The sequence below is a fragment of the Lepisma saccharinum genome, chromosome 10 (genome assembly GCF_977018435.1).
Source record: "Lepisma saccharinum chromosome 10, izLepSacc3.1, whole genome shotgun sequence".
In the NCBI taxonomy this organism is placed as follows: Eukaryota; Metazoa; Arthropoda; class Insecta; order Zygentoma; family Lepismatidae; genus Lepisma; species Lepisma saccharinum.
In genome coordinates, this window is record NC_139238.1 from 62,351,927 (window position 1) to 62,374,469 (window position 22,543).

The following is a 22,543-nucleotide window of genomic DNA, read 5'->3' on the forward strand; positions in this document are numbered from 1 at the left end:
TAAGGTGAAATTTAGCTCTTCTATGCACACCAGGTTTGGCAACACTGCCAGGAGGCAAGGAGAAATACATTGGGCATATGGGAATATTATTTGATATGTTGTCTTCGGAATATCAAACTTCTGATGGAATACCAAAGTATATCAATGGGAAGAGGACAGTTTGAAGAAGTGATTGCCCAGCAGAAAAGTCAAAACTTCCATTTGATTAGCTGTAACCTGATGTGTAAGTTGATTCCCCATAAGGAATACATGGGTTTCCGAAAATTCTTATTCTTCATATTTTTCAAATATCGTGTCCAGCTTAATAATCAACATTTAAAAAAAATGCTTCCACTTGCAACATGAGAGAAATTCATACTCTTGACACACCCAGGTTTTTTTTTTGTAACAATGCCCATTCGGGCACTATTGAAATAAATGCACAATTGGTGCGTAACTGTACCTCCTCCCCTTTATATTTATTTATCTACAAGTTACCAAGAAAGATTACAGAATCTGCTTGGCGAAGTTTCAGAAAGAACTTAACCATTTGCATCCTACTTGTAACGCTAACCAATTTGTCAAGGGGTCTGCTTTTTCTTGTTTGTCAGTTTATCAAACAATCTATTCGTGATTCAACATTCAAGGTAGAAAAGCAACGTAAAATAACGAAAACAGAAAACAGTTCCATATTCAGTTATAATCACACAGCAATTTCATGCTGACCAAATGCACACTGAAGCGTTTTTTGGCATTAGCTTTGCAGAATGGCCTTGGGGATTAAAGATCACCCATTTCCTGGTTCACCTCGAGAAAATTCAGGTGTCTCATCGAACTTGGCCTTGAGCATGCGAGGTTTCTAACCCACTTTGCTGTAGATCCTACTAGTACCTCTGCTGTTGTTTATACAATGCCTCATTACTATCTCATATATAAATCCTTGGCCAGTGTGAAATGTTGTTAAACTTTGCATTAATAATTAACAGAAACTGTTATGTAAGGTACTCTGTGATATTAAATATGCACTGCATGGGAATATGAAGTGAGGAAGATGAATTATCCTCTCTACAATGTTGCCATACTTGTGAATAATCTGAACAGTATGAGTGCATGCCCAGGGGAAAGGGGTATGACAACTGCAGCAGATAGCAAATTTTTCAGTTAATATAAAATACCCTTCTGGACTCAAAATGCAAATTAGAGAAAAGGAAAAAAACATGATTATCCATATTCACTATATTTCATGTACCATTCATTTTAGAGAGTAGATAAAATCAAATAATTATTCACTAATTTTGCTATGTTCTGTGACCTACAGACAGTTTAATAATAATACAAAGATTGTTGATTTTATAGTACTTTAATATTGTCTACAGTTTACTAAATTAAACATAGTTCAAACATCCACCAAAATCTGAATGCAACTTGGTGACCTGCAATCTGTAAGTCAAGTTATATTTTTCTCTTCAATCTACAATGTAGAGAAAAAAAATGCTGTACACAGAAATGTATTAAATGATTATGAATGCAATAATTAAAAAAAATGAGATGTGCCTCATGTAGTTAAACAAGCAGAACTAAATAATGTGTTTAGAAGACTTACAATTTACAAAATATATAAACATGAAATGAACCCTCAGAAAATTTCACAGTGTATAAGAATGGAGATTACTTATAGCCTAGTCAAGTGTTTGCCATCCACAATGGGATGTGAAAATCATGGACCAGAAAAAATAATTTGTGGTACTTAGTAAAATCTTTCATACAAAATCGAATGCCAAAAAATAAAGGTATATTTAGGAATCTGGGTACCAAGATACCAATTATAAATTAATATGATTTATTTAATTGGAGATCACGCATAAAGTTGAAAATGGTTTAATATTAAATGTTATTTAAACATTATCCCACACATTAAATAATTGTATTCTACCCAGTGATCTTTTAAAGTAGAAAGACAATTATGGACACATGCAGCAACATTTATGATAGGTTAGTAACTCACACTGTAATATTTTAGAAAGCGATGTGTTCTACTACATGAACTTTTTATCAATCTGTAATTTTTATGTTCATTTGGTGCCAATGTTAGGGGGAACCAACCTGAAGAACCTAGGTAAATTTTGAAATTTAACTCTTCCCCACCATTTACAATCAAACAATTACAACATAATCCTGTTTGATTTTCACATCCTTCACATATAATAAACTTTTGGATATCATTCCATGGATTGTAGCACTCGGTCACATGAGTCCAATGGACTCCTTTGTTATTCAAAACAACCCTAATGCATTCTTTGTAGGTATCACCAAAGGGTTTTCCTTGTGAATTTAAGTAGTTTATTGGGAGAGCGCTGCATGTTTGAGTTGGAAGCGTGAATGAGGAGATCTTCTGTGTCTTTTTTAACTGAAAAACTTCATTAATAACTACAGTGCCCTCGGATTTAAAGAACTGAGGATGCAACAAAGGCAGGTGAAATAGTTTAATGTACTTTATAGTTGTTTCTTGTTCTGCTTCTCTTCTCTTACTTTTAGTATTAATAGCTAGAGAAATCCTTTCTGTAGTTTGTATAAGTCCATTCATGAAGAAAGACAATGCTTCTTCTGCAGACAGGAAACTCAAATCTCCCGGACCATTCGCAAACTCCTCTGGGTCCAATGTGAGAAACCTGATTTTCGTCCATGCATCACCAGAAACATATCTCATGTTCTCTTGAGACTCTGGGAGATTTTGACGCTGGCACTCCTTTCTTGACCACCGAAGTAGAGCATAATAAAGAGTCAATTCAGTATCAATGTTCAACTTATCTTCATCTAAGACTGCTTCCAAAGCTTCAAGAGTTGTTGTCTCCAGATTGCAGTCTTCTAAAGCTGACATAGTCTCTTCACGGAATATCTACGGAAATAAAATCATAGTTAGAATTTTTCAATGTACAGTTATGAAAACAAGTACTTCCCCTTAAACAAGAATATTAGTTAACAATGTCATTGGTGATCAATGAAAAAAAAAATGAATTATTGTGTTAAACCCAATTATTTAATACCTTAGCACAAACTTATTTGTAAGTTTAAATTTTGTTGTAAGTCCACTTTATGCACAGATGGACTCATTTGAACTGGATACAGTTTATAGTAGGATCCAAACCACTTTGTGACTTCACAAGGTATCATACCTAGGACTCCTTGATTACAAGGCATTGCCTGAACATTATTAGGGAGACGCACACAATCTTTCATATATCGTTCTTTTTTTAACATATATATATATAATAATAAATTGTTTAACGTCACTACATCTCTATGGATAATATTTTACAATAAACAACAGATACATGTCTTAGCCAGTATTCAAACCCATAGCATCAGGTTTCACAGTATGTAAGCTTCTGTTCCATGTTTTGGTTTCCTTTCTGCAATAGAGAAACTAGCAGCTTCCCATAATTTTCAACAGCCTTACAATGTTTGCATATCATATGACCCAAAATGATTAATTCATTTCAAACACAGTCCCCGATGATGCAGTGGGAGCGTCGTTGCCTTGTAATCAGGGGGTCCTGGGTTTGATACCTGGTGGAGGTGCATAGTGCTTTGGATCCCACTTTAGACTGTAGGTCCAGTCCCGGTTAGCTTTACTGTGCATAAAGTGAACTTAAAACACCAAATCAACCAGCCAACACAATCCCGTTATTGTGCATATTATTGAACATAGAACCTTAATCACAAATTACATAAGCAAGAAGACAATATGAACTGAAGGAATAGAAACTGAATCTAAATCCTACAACTGCTACATTGGATTGACACAAGGATACAGCAATTGTTCTGAAATGAACAAGAATTCGAAACTTGAAGGACCTCGATAATCATAGACTTTTCCTCCCCTGAATGGGAAAATATTCATCCTGCAGAAAAGCTGTTAGGTTGGAGTGCCCTGAAGTAACTTCAAGACCACGATGGGGAAGTGTTCTGCATGCAATGATGGGACCAAAAAAAATCCAGGGCACACCTAGGGAAAATGGCATGTTGTGATTGGGATGGTAGAATTTGGGAAGGAGTGTGAAAGGAATGGCAATAGAGGTAGCTATTAAAGTAAATTTAACTCTAAAACAACAAGTTATGATATACTAATTACCGATAGTGAACACTTTTGGATGGAAGGAAACTATGAGGATAAATATTAGAGTATAATTGAAGCAACAGCTTCAAAAGAAAATCAAAATTCACTTGTATGGAACAAAGCAGAAATGATTAACTCTTGCGAAATAAATGAAAATTTTAGTAACCATGGTAAGGGCCCTCTCCTTGTATTATAGTAAGTTTATTTATGTCAGTTCCATACATCTCTAGTACGATAGTAGTTATGAGTATTACTGCTGGTCGATGAATGCAATATTGTCTGTGATTTGAACCCAGGACGTTTAGCTTTAGAACCTTATTCCCTTATGTATGAAGAATTTATAATGAATGAATGCATTTGTATCTATTGCACTTCTTTTATTCTCCTATAGGCTAATCATGCAATAGAAATGAATTACAATTTTGATGAAGTTATCGAAAGGACAATCACAAATGGACATCTGTGCACACGCGGGGACTGGAATCGGGAAAGGTCGGTGGAAAGATTGGGGAGGATTGCGATGCAGAATTAACATGTGGAAGAGAAACACATCTAAACATCTGGTCGATGTTGTAGACAACATATACATATAGGAAGTTATCCTTGCATTCTCATTTGTGTGGTGAGATGAAGTTCGATAATGGTAAGGAAACAATTTGAGTAAAATGTTGTCTGTGGATGCTGCAGACAATGACTGAGCTGAGAAACTCTACAATCTGATCATCCTGCTCATGAGAACTAGCTCGGAGACAACCACTTCGCCAATGATTGCGAACACCGTCAAATCATTCCTCCTTTTATCATTGAATCCACTTGGAAGCTGACTTCCTTCCTGCCTATTCCAAGAACAAGACTAATCTCTCTCTTGCACTACAGCTGCACTTGCACATTCCAATTATTTGTCCTCTCAGGAAAATATCTTCTACTGGTGACATAGTAGAAGTAAAAAGACTTCCAGAACCTGACTGAACATAAGTGGAGTTTGATATAAAAGCTGTGTTCCTCTTTAATTTGTACATTATTGATAACAGGAACACATGCCCTCGTCTGCTACCACTAGCTTGGTAGAGAATATGGCTGCTTGCCACCCTTTACTTCAATGACCTTCGCCTGTAATTAGCAAGAGTTAATGACTCACCAGATACCTGTTGCTTGTGAGCTTACACAAGAACAGAGATTTCAATTAGTGGCTGTAAGTATTGTTTCACCTGCAGTTATGTTAGTTAACATTTCAAGAGTTTCCTTATGGTTACGTTAGTGATAAACCTGTAAACCTGTAGTTCTCGAGAGTGAGCTAGCTACCTATATACTTACAGGGGGATTTTTATACAGCCTGCATATATTATTTTCTTCCTCAAACAAGAAGAAATTCAATCATGCAGAAAGAGCCATTTAAGAGTAGTCAACAAAAAGAAAGAAGAAAACGAAAACGAAAATCTAAATGTTGAAATAAATTCTGGTAGAGATCGAGAGAATAACATTTTGTCACAGGACCTCCTTGATGACATAGTGATAACATCGTTGCCTTGTAATGAAGGGATCCTGGGTTCGATATGCGCCGTAAGCACTTGGTGGTTCATATCCCACTTTAAACTGAAATTCCAGTTCAGATTAGCCTATCTGTGCACAAAACAAAAACTCAGAAAAAAAAGTCACACTAAGAAAATTTCATGTTCAAAAAAATACAAAACAAAAAAGCATAATTCATTCCAGGTTGGATTTCACATCTGTAGCATCTAACCAACACAATTATGAATCACATGTTTTCTCAGATCCATTTTAATCATACATGTATGAAAATATAACAGAAGTAGAGGAAAGAGAAAACCAAGTGAAACACTGATGCCTTCTCCAGAATTTCAAATCTTGTTACATAAGTTTCTGGGTTCGAGACAGGTATGACTTTCTTGGTCTTTCTCTTTTATTTGCTTTATATAATCATAAATCATCATTATGATTTATCCACAGAGGAAGAAAATGATAATAATTGCAATACAAATCCAATAGCACACAGAACATCTTGATTAGGAAGGTGTCAAGAAGATACAAGACTTGGTAGTGCCTTGGTCTTGTTTCGAATTGAAAATTTCTCTCCCATTCTAGGTCTCGACTAGTTAAATATAAAAATCGAAAATGTGTATGAAGATACATGTGTTTCGTATATTCCGGTTTGTGAGAGATGAAAAAAGTTTTCTCCAATCATGTTATTTTTATTACTTATTGTTACTTAACATCACTATTCTTCCTCATTCGCTGATTGCAACAATAAGGGTGAATGACTATTACATGAAACTGATGATGAACAACACAAACACCTGTACTCTAACCCAGGAACTTTGGTGACAAGATCGAATGTCGACACTTAACGAACTTGCACACCAAACCTGGTTAATAATATTTGTGTCAAGTAATTCATAATAACTGTCAATATCCTACATTCATTATCATTTGTTTCATCATTCATGATATTGTTCTCAATAATCTTAAGTCAATAAGTTAGTTGAACTTCGTGCCGAATAATATGACATGATAAAGGGTGATCGAAAAGTCCCCGAACCCAAATTTCAAAAATTTCTTTCGTTGGTCGTTATGATGATAATGTAATAATTTCTGTGGAAGCTGGTTTGCGAGGGTCTTGGCTGTACACGACACAAGAGATGGCGCTGCGGAGTGGCGCTAGCAGTCATGGCGAGGAAATGAACTACGAGCAGTGCTGGTAACAAAATAATCACAAATTATTGGACCGATTTTTTTCGAAAACCAAGTGAACTCTATTGTGTACCAGGACATTATACAGCAGTTGATCGCACTTTTGGACGCTGATGAACGAGATGTGTGGTTACAACAAGACGGGGCAACATGCCATACATTCAATGCCACCACTTGGTTCGGGGACTTTTCGATCACCCTATATAATGACATGGATGCTGTAGGTCAATCCCTTGCACATTTGAACCTACAGTGACTAAAAGAACAACAAGAGAGCAAGCCGGACAGATCACGATGACGACGAATTGGTGAGGACATGACTAAATGGGAAAGAATGTGAATTAGTAAGAGAGATAAAGGAAACAAAAGTGAAATATCTTGCAGTTACAGAAACAAAGAAGAAAGGTAATGGAATTGAAGAACTTGATGAAAACTTTCTTCTATTCTACAGTGGAGTGCCAAAACAAGAAAGAGCAAGATCAGGAGTGGCATGTATGATACATAAAATTAGAAAGGAAAATGTCAAGGGATGGAAATTTATAAATGAGAGAATAATGACAGTAGACATTTTAGAGCAGAAAGAATTAACGCTAGTGATTGTACATGCCCCTAACGAGAATGAAACTTCAAACAATAAAGATCAGTTTTATGAAATACTACAAAGAACTATTGAAGACATAGATAAAGAAGTTATTATGCTAGGAGATATGAATGCCAGAGTGGGAAATAAAACTGATCGATGGGGAAAAGTAATAGGAAAGTATGGGGAAGAAGTGATAAATAACAATGGAGAAAGACTATTGGAACTCTGCATAATAAATGATCTCATTATCACCAAAACTATGTATATGCATAAAGACATACATAAATATACTAGAGAAGAACCAAGTAGAAATGAAAAATCTATAATAGATTACATCATTGTGCAGAGAGAGATGAAAAAGTTCATAAGAAGATGCAAGAGTTAAAAGAGGGCCAGAAGTAAACACTGATCATAAACTTCTCATATTAGATATGACCATAGGGGTTAAAAGTAAGACATCAAGGATGAATAGAAGGAAGAAAACGATAAATTACAACATAAGAGAGAAGATAAAGGTATACAAGTTGAAAGAGAAAAATGTCCAACAAGAATTTAGAAAGAAAGTGAAAGAAGAACTAGCGAATGAGCAAGTAGAAGAAAGAGAAAAGGACTTAAAAAAACTCTGGAGTAAATGGAAAGGGGTAATAATATCTGCAGCTGAACAAGTGTGTGGAACATCTAGAGTAGGAAGCAAGGAGAAGATAACAAATTGGTGGAATCCAGAAATAGAAGCAGAGGTAAAAGAAAAGAAAGAAAAATGGAAGAAATACCTGTCAGTGGGTACTCTGGAGGCATTTGAAGAATATAGAAAGCAGAGGGATAAAGTGAAGAAAGTGGTTCAAGAGGCAAAGAAAGAAATGTGGGAGCAATTGGAAGAAATTTGGAGCCAAATCGTAAAGAAAATCAAAAACTTTTTTACAAAGTTTTGAAGAACATGAGAAAACAAAACGATTGCCCTTTAAAATTTATATAACTGTTATGATGAAAATAAGAAATTTTTAACAAATTCTGAAGAAATAATGACAAGATGGAAAAACTACTTCCATAGATTATTAAGTGAAAACGAAAAAGAAACATACCAAATGAAGAGGAGGAGGAGAGAAAGCCTGAAGAACCAGATATACTAGATGTAGGACAAGAAATAATTACACGGGAAGAGTTAAAGAAAGCTATTAGTAGAATGAAACTAGGAAAGGCAGCTGGTCATGATGGCATTGCACCAGAAATGATCAAGTATATGGGAAAGGAAGGAGAAGATCTGTTGCTCAGAATAATAAATGTGGCATGGAAGGAAAAGAAGATAGTGAAGGATTGGGAAATATCAATACTAATACCAATATATAAGAAAGGAGATAACAGGGAATGCGGAAATCACAGAGGTATTTCGCTACTCAGTGTGCCTGGCAAAGTCTATTCAAGAATTTTGGAAACTAGACTAAGACAAGAAATAGAGGATAAATTAGAGGAGAAAGAAAGTAGATTCAGACCAGGTAGAGGTGTACAAGATCACATATTTACAATAAGGCAAGTAATAGAGAAAGTTATAGAATACAATAGAGAATTATACCTATGCTTTATAGACTTGGAAAAGGCTTTCGATAGGGTGCCATGGCAGGAGATATGGAAAACCCTAAAGAAAAATAATGTAAACAAAAAATTAGTAGAAGCAATACAAAGCTACAATACAAAAATACAAAACAAATAGATGCTATGTCAGAACTGGCAATAACAGATCAGAGTAATTCATAACAACAACAGGAGTAAGACAAGGTGATATTTCATCCCCATACTTGTTTATCATTCTGATGGATGATGTTCTGAAAGAAATAAAACCAAAGATGAGAAAATCCAAAGTAGGAAATTGGAAACTGAAACTGTAACTGTATCTGAACTTTTATATGCAGATCATATTGTATTGTTTGCAAATTCACAAGCAAACCTACAAAGAAATTTAGAAATAATAAAAGGTAATATGTCAAAGAAATATATCAAAATAAACAAAGATAAAACAACTGTGTTAAGGATAGGGAGAATAGAAAACCCTGCATAATAAGCCTTGAAGATTCAGAGCTAAAACAAGTACAAAGTTTTAAGTATCTAGGTGTTACAATCAATAGTAATGGAAAAATAGATGAAGAACTAAACACTCGAATAAAGAATACAAACAGATTATATTATGCCATAAACAAAGGATTTTTAGGGAAAAAGGAAATAAGCCAAAAAACAAAAATGATTGTGCACAAATTAACTTATGTACCAAAATTGATATATGGAAGCGAATCCTGGATAATTAATGAAAAACAAAAACAAAACTTACAAACAGTAGAAATGAAATATTTGAGGAGAACAGTGGGAAAAACCAGAAAAGACAAAATCAGAAATCAAACAATCAGTCAGAAATCAAACAATCAGAATAACATTAAACACAAAACCAATATATCAGGATGTTGAGCAAGCACAACTCAGATGGTTTGGACACCTCAGCAGAATACCTGAACATTGAATACCTAAACAGGTATGGAAAGCAAGGATGGGAGGATTGGATGTAAAGAGACCGAAAGGAAGGCCACGTAGCACATGGAATGAGGGAATGAAGGATATCCTGAGCAGGAGGAACATCTCGTGGAGTGAAGGAAGGAAGTTGGCAGAAGATCGTGACAGATGGCGAGCTCTCTGCAAAACCTCAACACCAATCAGTAGAAGAGGATCGGAATAAGTAAGTAAGTATAATGACATGGATATATTAATAATATAATATGCTTGGTCATTCCATTGATTGATCCCAAATTGAGCACACAAAATATGTTATAATGTTCACTCCTAGCTGACTTCCAATGTGGAGTGGCTAGCACAATGCGCTATGATGGCATGGGTCCTTGGTTCCAATCTCAGCTTGGGCATGGGTGTTCTTAGTGAGTGTCTCTTCATCAATTTCATCATATTATCACTCATCTTCATTGTCGCGATATGCAAAAAGTGAAAGAATAGCGACATGGTTTAATTAACATCACATTAATTAGTATTAGACCAATCGGGGAAGAAAGAGCACAAAGGAAGTGAAAAAGACACAGGAGACTCTCTTTAAAGTTAACGTTCCATGAATATGACTGAAGTGACTGCAGAATATTATAGATAAAAGTTGTTTTGCTTATTCCTTTTAATTCTGTTTCTGTTATTTTACTTCGCTTTTCTTCTACCACTCGTGTTAATCATGTCAGTGAGGAAGAATAGAATTATAAAATCTTCAAATGGACGATGGAACAAAAATCTATGTCTTATGTTAAAATTTACGGCCAAATATGGTTTGTCACATAGCAATTTTACTAGTCTCTTTCTCAAGGCTTTCTATTGCCTCTCCCATGGCTTAGTGGTAATGTTTTCACCATGTAATCAAAGGCTCCCAAATTCAATACCAGATAGAGAAACATATGGTTCAAATCCTACTTTAATCTATAGGTCCTGTGCATAAACTGGACTTAAACAACTCAATAGTTTGTTAACGTGTGGCATGTGGTCTGCAATTGTAACGTATTTCTTGCCTTGTGACCATTACGATTATTTTATCGTTTATTCGCTGCAAAATACATAACAAGTCTACTATGCTTCAGTGCAAAACGCACTGCATTTGTTATTTTGCCATTTCAAAGTAGTTGCCGCACCAGCTGCTAGATTGCTTGAGTTGCTCTATTGCACTGCTCTCTTCAGGAAAGACACTCTTTGCTTCATGCTTGGCCTTGCTACAAGCAGTAGTTGCACGATTGCCTTTCATTGACGTGACGAGTGGTAGGTCATGCATGGATCTACGAGACGTGTAACGACTCGGATGAAGTTTTTGACAACGTGGTTTGATGGGCATAATAAGGAAGGGTACTGGAAACATGGCGATTTTGGAACATACGGTTACTGGAGGTTCAGGAGTGAAGGAAAACGATGAAGTGGTTTATGAATGCGTATCCTGCAGTGCAATTCAGGAAAGCTCGTTTTCAGGTATATTCAGTTTCTGCTCAATTGGAAGTTACGTGACGCTTCGAGAACAAATCACCTTGATACAGCCCTAAGAAATCGTGTTCATGCAGCATGGTTTGGTATCCACTTTGCACTTATTTTACCTGCCTATGTTGATGAGAAATCCAAGAAGTTTACAGGATAGGATTTTCTGTTCTTATCCATGTTGTTATATTTCCATGAATTGCAAGTTTCATGTGTGTGTTGGTACACAAGGTCACGGAACATTCTGGAAGTTAAATACGAAAACGAGGTATGTACAGACGAGGTTGTGGTGTGATTCGTATTAAGTGAAAAGTATAGTGCAATGAACCATTATTACGTGGTTATATTTGGTTGATCATGTAATTTGATTGAGACGTATTTTTGATATGCGTAAGTTAACATCACAACATGTTCAATAATTACACTGGTCAACATGAAATTTGTTACAAGGAATGTGGATGGTGTTCTAAGGTAAGTCAATGGTGCTGAATTTGAAAATGAAATCAGTTTTTCCTATTGGGCTCAGTTTTCTTGTTACACACTAACCTGTACCTAATGCAATTCATGAAAATTCTGCCTATTGAGCTGTGGCTTAACCTATATTTACTCTACAGCTGTTGTTGAATAACAGTCATTATATGACCATAGAATGACCAGCACGTTCCTAAAGCCAGGGACCTTCCTCCAATTGCAACAAACCAAATTGTGAATAAGAGAGAGGCATGGCAACACTGTCGATGAGTCATGCCCAAACACGTAGAATCGCAGTGTTGTTTGTTGTCACGTGCATCTCAGCATTGTGAGTTCTGACAGAGTGGGAAGTGACTGCCTTTGATTAGGTTGTGATTCGAAGTTTCAGAAGTAGTGTGTAGTGTTAGTGCATAAGAAAATGCCTCGTACCTGCGTAAATAGTCCCAATTCGTTTTGTTATATATGTGGAGAGTTGACATTTAAGTCACAAAAGCGACGAATTACCCCTCTTATAAAGAAGTGCTATGAACTTTATTTTGGGTGTAAAGTTGGGGACCAGGATAAAACATGGGCCCCCCACATATGCTGTTTGACCTGTGTTACACTTCTGACAAGCTGGTTGAAAGGATCACGTCACATGTCGTTTGCTGTTCCCATGGTTTGGAGGGAACCATCAGATCACACAACAGACTGTTATTTCTTCCTGACCAAAATAGCTGGAATCACGTCGAAAACAAGGAACACTGTGCAGTACCCAAATTTACTATTAGCCATGAGACCTGTATGTCACAATGAAGAATTGCCGGTACCAAAGCCTCCTGAGAATGTGACTGTGAGTGAAGATGATTGTCATGACCTACACGGGAAAGAAAGTGCAAGAGGTGAAGAAACTGTCGACCCAACATTTAAAGTGTCCGGTTCATCAATGGAGCCACACTTATTGTCACAAGGGGGTCTGAAGGATCTTACGCGGGGTTTAAATTTGTCTAAGCAACAGTCTGAACTTTTAGCTTCGTGACTGAAAGGTTGGAATCTCCTTGGTTGCGATACGAAAGTGTGTTTTTTTCATGACCGCCATACTATTTTCTCAGAATATTTCTCCAACGAAGGACACATGTTTTTTTGTAATGACATCTCATCCGTTATGAATTGTCTTGGCCATGAATACAGTTCACATGATTGGCATCTTTTCATCGATTCCAGCAAAGTTAGTATGAAAGCTGTACTTCTCCATAATGGAAACAAATTCCCAACAGTACCAATTGCTCATGCTGTTAATATGAAGGAGACGTATGAGAACTTGAAACCGCTTCTGACAAATATCCAATATGAGAAATACAAATGAAATATATGCGGAGATCTGGTATTGCTGCTCCTTATGCAAGTGGAACAGCAGAGAGAGAAAATCACTACTGTGGGAAAAAATGGCCTCTTCGTAGTGAATTAGTGCCTGGACAGAAGAATGTGGTGAACACTCCTCTTGTTGACCCAAAAATGTGAATCTACCTCCTCTGCACATAAAATTGGACTAATTAAAAACTCTGTGAAAGCCACGGACAGAACTTCATGTGGATTCATGTACTTGCAACAGAAATTCCCAAGAATCAGAGATGCCAAAATTAAAGAAGGAATATTTGTAGGGCCTCAAATAAGGGAATTGATGAATTACGAGAATTTCATTCAACAATTAACAGATGTTGAAAAAAATGGCATGGTTGTCTTTTACAAGGGTATGTAAAAACTTTTTAGGCAACCATAAAGCAGAGAAGTATCGCGATATTGTACATGGACTAATTAGATCATACCAACGTATGGGATGCAACATGTCTCTAAAATTACATTTCTTGAATGATCACCTGGACTTCTTCCCAACTAACCTTGGTGCTGTTAGTGACGAACATGGTGAATGGTTTCACCAAGACATTGCTCTAATGGAAAAGCAGTATCAAGGCAAATGGAGTGCCGCAATGATGTCCGACTACTGCTGGACCTTACGAAGAGATGTTCCTGAGGCAAAGTTTCGTAGGAAATCGGGAAGGAAACATTTTTAGGTATGTTTATACACTTTCATGTTGCTCATTTACTTCATTCCTTTGTATACTGACACAGATTTATTACCTTTTACATTTGTAGCACTTTTGTGAAAGCGAGTCCTTACGACCAATACATATAGAACATAGGCTGAGGTAAGAAAATACAAAAAAATATTTTTACAGGAAATCTGAGCCCGATGGAGAAATTCTGAAATGAGATCTGCATTCAGGGGCTCAGCAACTTCTAGAAAGAGCTCGTTTTGTTCTTGTAACATTCACAAATATTTTTTTTTGTAGACCAGTGTTATGGGGATGTGTATAAGTTGGAACCACGAAGATCAGAGCTTTAAAAATCAAACAAAAGAGAAAAATTATCATTCCCACCTTTTCTAACCAGTCATTTTGGAACAGCACCAATTGATGTCGAATGAAATAACATAAATTTTGAATGCTTAGAATTAACGTATAGTAGAAAAAGGAGCACCTCACGTAACGTTGACCTTTTGTAACATGTGGTAAAATTAATTAATTGTCACGCTACAGATGTTTGCTTGTACGAAGCATGTTTAAGAATGTAACCCCTGTTGTCGTACTGTCGACGTGGAATGAATTGTTACAGCTAAATAAGCATATACTCTTAAATTGTTACATGTCCTCTTCTCATTATATTTAAATATTAGTCAAAATTAAAAGTTAATGTTGGAAGTGCTTAAATTTTGATGTGTTTGGTGCAAATAAATTATTGTTAAATTATTACATTGAAAAGTAAGACTATTATTTATTAAGAAATTAGAAGCTCGTGTACATGTACGTACAAAATAATAATCCTTCTATCTTTTTTGGAATAAGACGTTGATATATTTAGCTAATGGTTCTGTTGCATGGAGTAGATGACTAGTGTGCAGGAAGGTAGCATGTTGGTATTGGTTGTGATATTGTGCATTTTTGATGAATGGTTTCACTTTGATGATTATTGTTCAAACTAGTCCTCCCTTGATAAGGATGCATGCTAAATTAGGGTAAAACCAGTATTTTTTTTTGTCATGTTTGCATTGACTTGCTGGTTTTGTTTTTGAGTCTCACGTGAGATTTAAGGTAACGTGCAACAACGTGTCCAAAGCCTTCAAATTATAGTGACTATTGTAAATTGCTAGTTGTTCGGGTTTCATTTAGTATCCGCAGCATTCAGCACTTGCTTCATTATTCCCTCATTGACCCAACTAGCATATTGCACAATGAGAACGCAATGTAAACCAACATTTCAGTGAACCTTCCTGACAATGACTCTAATATCCATCAAAAGAATATTTCCTTATGAGTAACAATATTTCCTCTTGTTAACAATCCAGTTCTTGAAATTTTCTTTTGGAGGCCTTGTAGCACCCAGCTGTTGTTTCTTGCAGCTGGGGTATGAGTCATGTGGCTCTTGCTATCAATACTCAATCCTTCCCAAGAACACAGATCCACCAGGCAAACTTAAGTGAATATTTTGTTATTTGGGTTGCATAGGCAACAGGATTTAAGATGTTATGGAATTCTAGGTCATGTGGCCAAGGTAATTCTTTCTCCGACTGTGCACACACATTCTCGGGCACAAAATGGAATTGATTTAATTGTAGCTGCTACATAATAATCCTAAATTCGAAATTGTCTCTCGCCAAGATCACAAAAACTTAAAAAATCAGGAATATCATTGGTTTAGAATTTGGAAGTAGTGGACTTCATTGAATTCGCTATGGTAGCTGTATTCTTTGTAAAGTTACTATCAAATTAAATTATCAAACTATCTTATCTTAAATTACCAACTACATAGAATAAATATTAGTAGTAGCAGAGTTTAGTCCTAATGACAGATACTATAGACTGGAGTCTATGCATACCCAATATAAAATTATACTCATAATATTTTCTTTAATTGATTCAGTGAGACTACTAAAATGAAAGCAAAAGAAAAATGGAACCCGGGACCCTTGGCGTCGCAGCGCGATGTGCTAACCACTAACTTACACAAGGCATTGGTGTATTGCTGTAGAGTTTAGACTCAATTTCAGGGTAGCCACATGTAAATTAGACAGGCTTGAAATGTACAAAAGGAAAAAGAAAGTATTATATACTTAAAACACCAATAATTCAGAATAAAATCGCAAATAACAAAATACTTTATGGATCGTTCGCATACTTGAAAAATCAATTTCCTACTATTTCATGAGTAATGAGTCTACAATAGAGAGGAGAGAAGTGAATAATAAAAGGGTGCAAAGAGATGATACAAGATTAGAGGAGGGGAAGGAGAGAAAAATTTATTGATTAATTGATTTGCTTTATTTACTCACTTTTGTGCCACTTTTGGCTAATTTGCAAAGATGGGGTTGAGTTATATGATGAAATTGATGGACACTCACAAACATCCATACCCAGGCCGGGATTCGAACCCGTGACCCCTGGCATCATAGTGCAATGTGCTAACCATTCTGCTAGGGGGGCCAGTGGGAAGGAGAGGAAAAGGAACGATATGAAACAATAAGTTGTTTGAGGAGTAGAGCAACAAAAACTAAATTAGAGCACAAGAACAATACATCATGGGAGGAGAGGGAAGAGAAGTGGTGAGGAAAAAAAATAGCAAAGAGCAGTTGCAGACAGAATATAAGAGTAGTGGTGGATAGAGCTTGCTGGAGAGAAAATGTGAAGATACAAGAGGAGACAACACGAGTCGATAGTACATACCTTCCTTTTCTGTTGCAATAAAGTATCTCTGTGTTCCTTACAAAATACATTTAGGGGGAGAGTTGCAATTACACTTCCCACTGGTCACCATCTTGCATTGTGAAGTCTACAGTTTTGAGCTTCATGCATGAAATTGATATTTTGACAATAAAATTATGGAAAAATAGGCATGCAAGTGGTGACCCTTTTTGAAGACACTCAAATGTCAAACTCTCTTCCACATAGTACATCCTGGACTACATTTTGCAGACAAGCAAGGCTCTGGCGACTGGACTCACAGAAAGAATAACCCTCTGTGGGGTTGTGTTCCGTCATTCATGCGTATTTGTGATTTTCCTTTCATCCATGTCACCTTATCACTAGAGAACGACCGGGTGTTAGACAAAATGACTATACTTTATTGTTGCCAATATAAAAATGACATAATATAAGTTCAAGTTGGGGTGTTAGGGATTTGCACGCAAAAGTTTATTTTGCCTAAATTTATGTATAATGCTGATTTATTTGATTTTGAAAATTAACTTTGAATTACATTAAAAAAAATTAAATGTACAGTAGCCAAATATTTTATTAGTGTGTTATATTTTCACTTTGTATCATGAAAATCCACTTCATATTTCCATTACATATCTGGTAAATCAAAACTTCTTTCCGGAAGGATGTGTTTGTGGCTTCTATCATACACCACCAGTCTCCTACTCAATTCAAAGGAATTGGGATCATCAATAAATACCCCCCATCTGTTTCTTAAGCTGTCTGTTACTTCCTTTAATTTAACTGGAAACATATGTGTGTGTCATGCTGTAACTAGTCTCAAAGGGACATCATTGACCATCTTTCTCTCAGTTTGTTTTCCTCATCCACTGCAGACTGATGTTCTGTGCAAGTGGTGGGAAAGTGTTCAGTGGTTTCCTGTTATTTACTGTGCAGTTGTTTCCCCATGCCAAAAGATCTTGTAGGATTAAAAACCAAACTGCGTAATTTCATGAAAGAATTTGGTGATGCATTATCGACTGATGGATCGATCTTGTCTTGCAAAGTGTGTGAAACGTCAGTGATCTGAACGAAAAAGTCTCATGTTTTGCAGCATGTACAAACAATGATACATATGTTATAGTGATACATTGATAGCATTGTGGATGTTTGTTATAGTGATACAGTTGATAGAATTAGGTGAGAAGTGAGTGGGAAGAAAATATGGGTGTCAGTTGACTGAATTAGGCAAGAAGTGAGTGGGAACAAAATATAGATGTCAGTTGATAAAAGTACAGATTCCTGTGGCCAGTTCATTGCAAATGTTGTGGTAGGCACAATTGACTATAATCAACCCTCTAAAATATATCTACTTGCATGTGAAAACAGCATTTTAATTTCCCCTCCACAACCAATTGTATGGATAATCACAAATAAACCAGAAAATTCTACATGAACGTATGGAATTACTTTGATGGTGATGCCATCAGAGATACCCTGTCTCATTTGTCAATGATGACAGAACCAGTCATGGAAATTATTCTTCAAATAACTAAGTGTGAAATGAAGACAACTTAAAGGAAGCACATGACAATTACTAACACCCCGTGTATGCCCTATCCCTCCTGGAAGGTTATGCAATTTGACAAGACAATTATTTATGCAAACATATTTAGATGTTGCACCCCATCTGCACATGAAAATCTCCCTCCTGTAAGAAAATGTATCATTAATGCACAAAGTATAAATGGACACTCCAATAACATCAGTAGATGTGCAGAGATCATTTTCAATACTCAAAAACCTGTTGTTGGACAGAACACAAAACTTAAAAGTGGTAAATTTGAAGAAGTATCTAGTTGTCATGTGCAATCAATGACTCATTCTTAATGACTGCTAAGGACTATTGTGTGCTGACAGTGATATAGTACTCTAATTAGAATGTCAAGAATGTATTATTTTCTTTCGAAGTTTTCATTATATGACGTGTAAATCCAGAAGTGTACTCAGGTATGTTGCCTGATGAAATAGAGCATGATTTAAAGATGTATGAGTCATTCCATGCCAAATCAACACAGATATGTACAATTTCCAACCTGACCATCTCCGATTTTCATCAAATTTGACGAGTTAAAAGTATGCATGGAACTGGAACTTTGAAAATTTTGAGTCTCGTGCGTCTTGTAATTGTTAGATTATTTAAAGTCAAATTTCACATATTTCCTATTTGAGCCCACTTAGCTATACTAAATATGCTGTAACTCCGCCCCTATTTTGCCTAGGAAGCTCAAATAAAGCTTATTATACAGGGAATTGAACAAGCTTTCCAGTGATATATAACAAGCCTACCTTTGGATAAAAATATAATTTTGTCACGTGCCTTCACCTTTGACCTTGAATATCTCAAAACATGTCATCACCAAAAATCGTGAAAAAAATATATTTGGTGCCTCTTGCCATACTCTAAAACATATCAAAAATCATTCTGGGACTGCAATGGGATCAGAAGATACAAAATAATATGTGTAACTATGTGACTGATAAAAACCTCATTACATGAACTATGACGAGTCAAAAGTAACTTAACACCCCCTACAAAATGTAAAGGAGTTATCCTGGTCATGAAAGAAATAGGTTAGGCACAGGGAGATCCCTAGCTGTGTGTGTCAAGCGCAGGTTCGGCATATTGTTGACCACCATATTGAATTCAACGCAAAAATTTCAAAGGAAAGGGGGTTATGTGATATTAAACCAGGGTAGAATTTCACGAGAAATGAAACGGCGAAGGTTTTTCCAACATATATTTAACCAACAAAAAGGTATTACTGCATGCTTGTAACCATTTTCTCCTTTTCGAGGTATTAAAAACAAAGGATTTCAATGCTCCTAACATGTTAGGAACTCACCGAGATCACGCTGACATCTCGGGAGAGAAAGAAGTATACACACCATTGCATATGATTTTAATCAGCGACATTCACCAAATAGTTGAATAGTGAACAATATTGGGAGAAGTATCTCAAACAATTTCGTGACACATCCTTTGGAATGAAAAATTCTTCAGTGACGAGGCTAATTTTTATGTTCACGGTGAAGTTAATAAAAAGAATATGCAATACCTGTGATTTGATAATTCTACAGCAGACAGATCCCAGCCGAATGGTTGTTGCTGGTAACCTAATGATGTGGTATAGTGTATGGAGAACGGGAATCGTTGGTCCATATTCAACAAGGAACCTTAAATGGTGAGGGCTTCTTGGATTTTTTAAGAGAACAGGTTTTTCATCCTTGCTTACGGGATATGGCATTTTTCGAGAGTTTTGAAACAGGAAGTGTGTGGCCACACTATGTAGACATTGTGGCAATTTCTTCACGGTATATTTCTAGATAGAGTGATGGGCAGACGGGGATCTATTAAAAGGCCTGCACATACGCCAGATCTAACATCTTAGGAGGACTTTTACCTTCAGAAACATTTGAAGAGAATGGTGCATGCACTAAAAGTCCGTGATATATGGACCATCTGAGGGAAGGCATAGTTGCTGCTTGTGATGATGTTGCACCTGCTACATTGCTAAATGCTCTATGTGAGTGTGAGAGACATCAACGAGTGTGCTCACAGGAACATTCGCATTATAATGTGCAAATATCGTAAGTGAAAGATATGTGTATAACTTTCTTCTGGTTAAATATATGTTGGAAAAACCTTCGCCGCTTCATTTCTCATGAAATCAAATGGATCGGGGGATCGAGCTGGGCAGTCATCATGCTGATAAATCATGTCACGTCTTGTAGCTAGAGGCACATCCTCCAACAACATTGCCATCCCGTTTCTCAAAAAATGTTCATAAGTGATGCCATTTAAGATTTGGGACAGGAAAAATGGCTCGATCAAATGATTGTTGATGACGCCCATCCATACTTCTGCCTGGGCATGCGACAGTGGCTGGATGAAAATTACCCAAAGAAATGGATTGGCCGAGGCAGCCCGATTCCCTGGCCGGCTCGATCCACCGATTTGACGCCTTGCGACTTTTACATTTCGAGCCACATGACAAAACACCGGTAAACTCGCAAGAAGAGCTCAGGGAGAGGATCTTAACAGCTGGTCAACACACCAAGGACACCATCACATCACGAGTTAAGAGACCAAATGTCCGTAAAAACCTGCGTGCCTGCATTCGTAACAGAGGTGCCCACTTTGAGCAAGACGTGTAATGTTCTTTAATTGTATTGTTCATTGATTCCATTCACATGAAGATGAATGAAGTATTATTTCTTGTACACAAATGTGAATGTTTGCAACATTTGTACCTTGTTGGATAGCAGATGACACAAGGAAGTAATTTAAGTAATTTGTACGCTTCGTGTCATACCATTTTTGTTATTAATACGTTGCCAAGTAAGCTAAGAGTGCATTTTTTTTATCATCACTTGTAAGTTTAGACCCACCCGTTACTTACATGTGATTGTTATTGGGGAAAAACTTTATTTTCAACGAACCACTTATTTGTTAGCTATTAGAAAACGCTGAAATAAGTTCCATACAATGCGTAGTTTTTTCTCAATTCATCTTTTTATGTGGAAAATTGTATTTTTTTTAAAAAAAACAATAGAAATTCGATTATCTCGAAAACTACTAATTTTCGGACGGGGTATCATATGGTGAAATTTATTGCAAATTGTCTCTACTTTAAGCCCTTTCAGGGAATACATCTACTGTAATTACCAGTCACCTGTATAAAGAACTTGAGTTTCCCCATGTTGCATGCTCTAAACCATATTCTGCATTTTTTTTTTTCAAAAACTCTCTACAATACATTTTCAGAGTATAAAGAACTAAACTCAAGTCATTTAAGAGAATTCACCAGTGCAAAATTTTGAAATAAAACTTACTAAGTTATTGATGTATTCACTGGTTTCAATTACTTAAACTACGGGGATCGTTACTGTGAACGCTTTAGGGGTCAGATGGTAGAGCTAGGTTAAGTTTTATGGTCCCCATACAAACTCGCTGACAGGCTTCTGGCAGGAGTGGAATGATTTCAAGGGATGTAGACGATGTACATCTTACCTCTCGGCCAAGCGGTTGAGTGTGGACGTCAGGCGTCAGAGCACAGAGTCCTGAGTTCAACGGCCCACGGTCTTTTTGCCTGTGGCTTGGCGATGAAGCACACGCTGGTCTAGAAGTATCGGCCCTTGAAACGGCGCCGGGACAATGGTCTGACCGACGGCTACAAGTTGCAGGCCATGGTACCGAAGATAGTCAACTTGCGAATGTACTGCTGTTGCCTTAGGCGAAAGCTTCATCTCGGTTTCCCGAGACGGGCTGAGACCTGAAAGGCGTCGAGGTCTTCACCTGGTAGCTGGTATTCTTCTGGAGGTCCTTTGAATTCTGAGACTTGACTGAGCCTCGAATTCTGGTGCTTAGCTCTTTTAAGCTGCTGGCAAATATTTCCTAGCTGCTCGGACAGCACTTCCGTATTTGCCAGCCGATGACGGGCTTGAACCCGGTGGTATCGAAGAATACTGTGTATCCTGACGTCATGTGCTTCCGCTATTTGTGGAATGTTACCTTGTGTTGACCTTGTGTTGTAAATTGTCGCTTGACCGAGCACTGATGTCTGGCGAGAGATTTTACCTTTTTTACAGAGCCTCCCTTGAATCATTCCACATTATATTTTGTAGTTTAGGGAAGTAGTGGAGAAAACACAAACTGTAATTATGATCTGTAATAAGTGTGAAGCTACAAGATAACTTGGAGGATGGGTCCCACATTCTATTTTATAAAAATAGGTCACCACATTTGAAGATTGTGGATGACAGACCAATTTAACATATCCTGCAAGAACTTTAAATTATGCTCATATTTGACTAGACTATGTTTTCATAGGTTAACAAACACTAATCTTAGCAATGTTAAAACATCACTCAAGCATAAGTTTATAATACAAAGTAAGGATG

At 36.7% G+C, this 22,543-nt stretch overlaps 1 protein-coding gene across 7 annotated transcripts in view; it reads right to left on the reverse strand.

The window, feature by feature from the left end:
* Positions 1-1,334: 1,334 nt before the first annotated feature.
* LOC145993922 (BTB/POZ domain-containing protein 6-like) overlaps positions 1,335-22,543 on the reverse strand; it is a 73,539-nt gene continuing 52,330 nt past the window's right edge. For all 7 annotated transcript variants that reach the window (XM_083129856.1, XM_083129860.1, XM_083129861.1 and 4 more), the window contains one exon: positions 1,335-2,875. In XM_083129856.1, the coding sequence (XP_082985982.1) occupies positions 1,973-2,875 (903 nt within the window). In that variant the 3' untranslated portion in view covers positions 1,335-1,972. The remainder of the gene's footprint in view (positions 2,876-22,543) is intronic.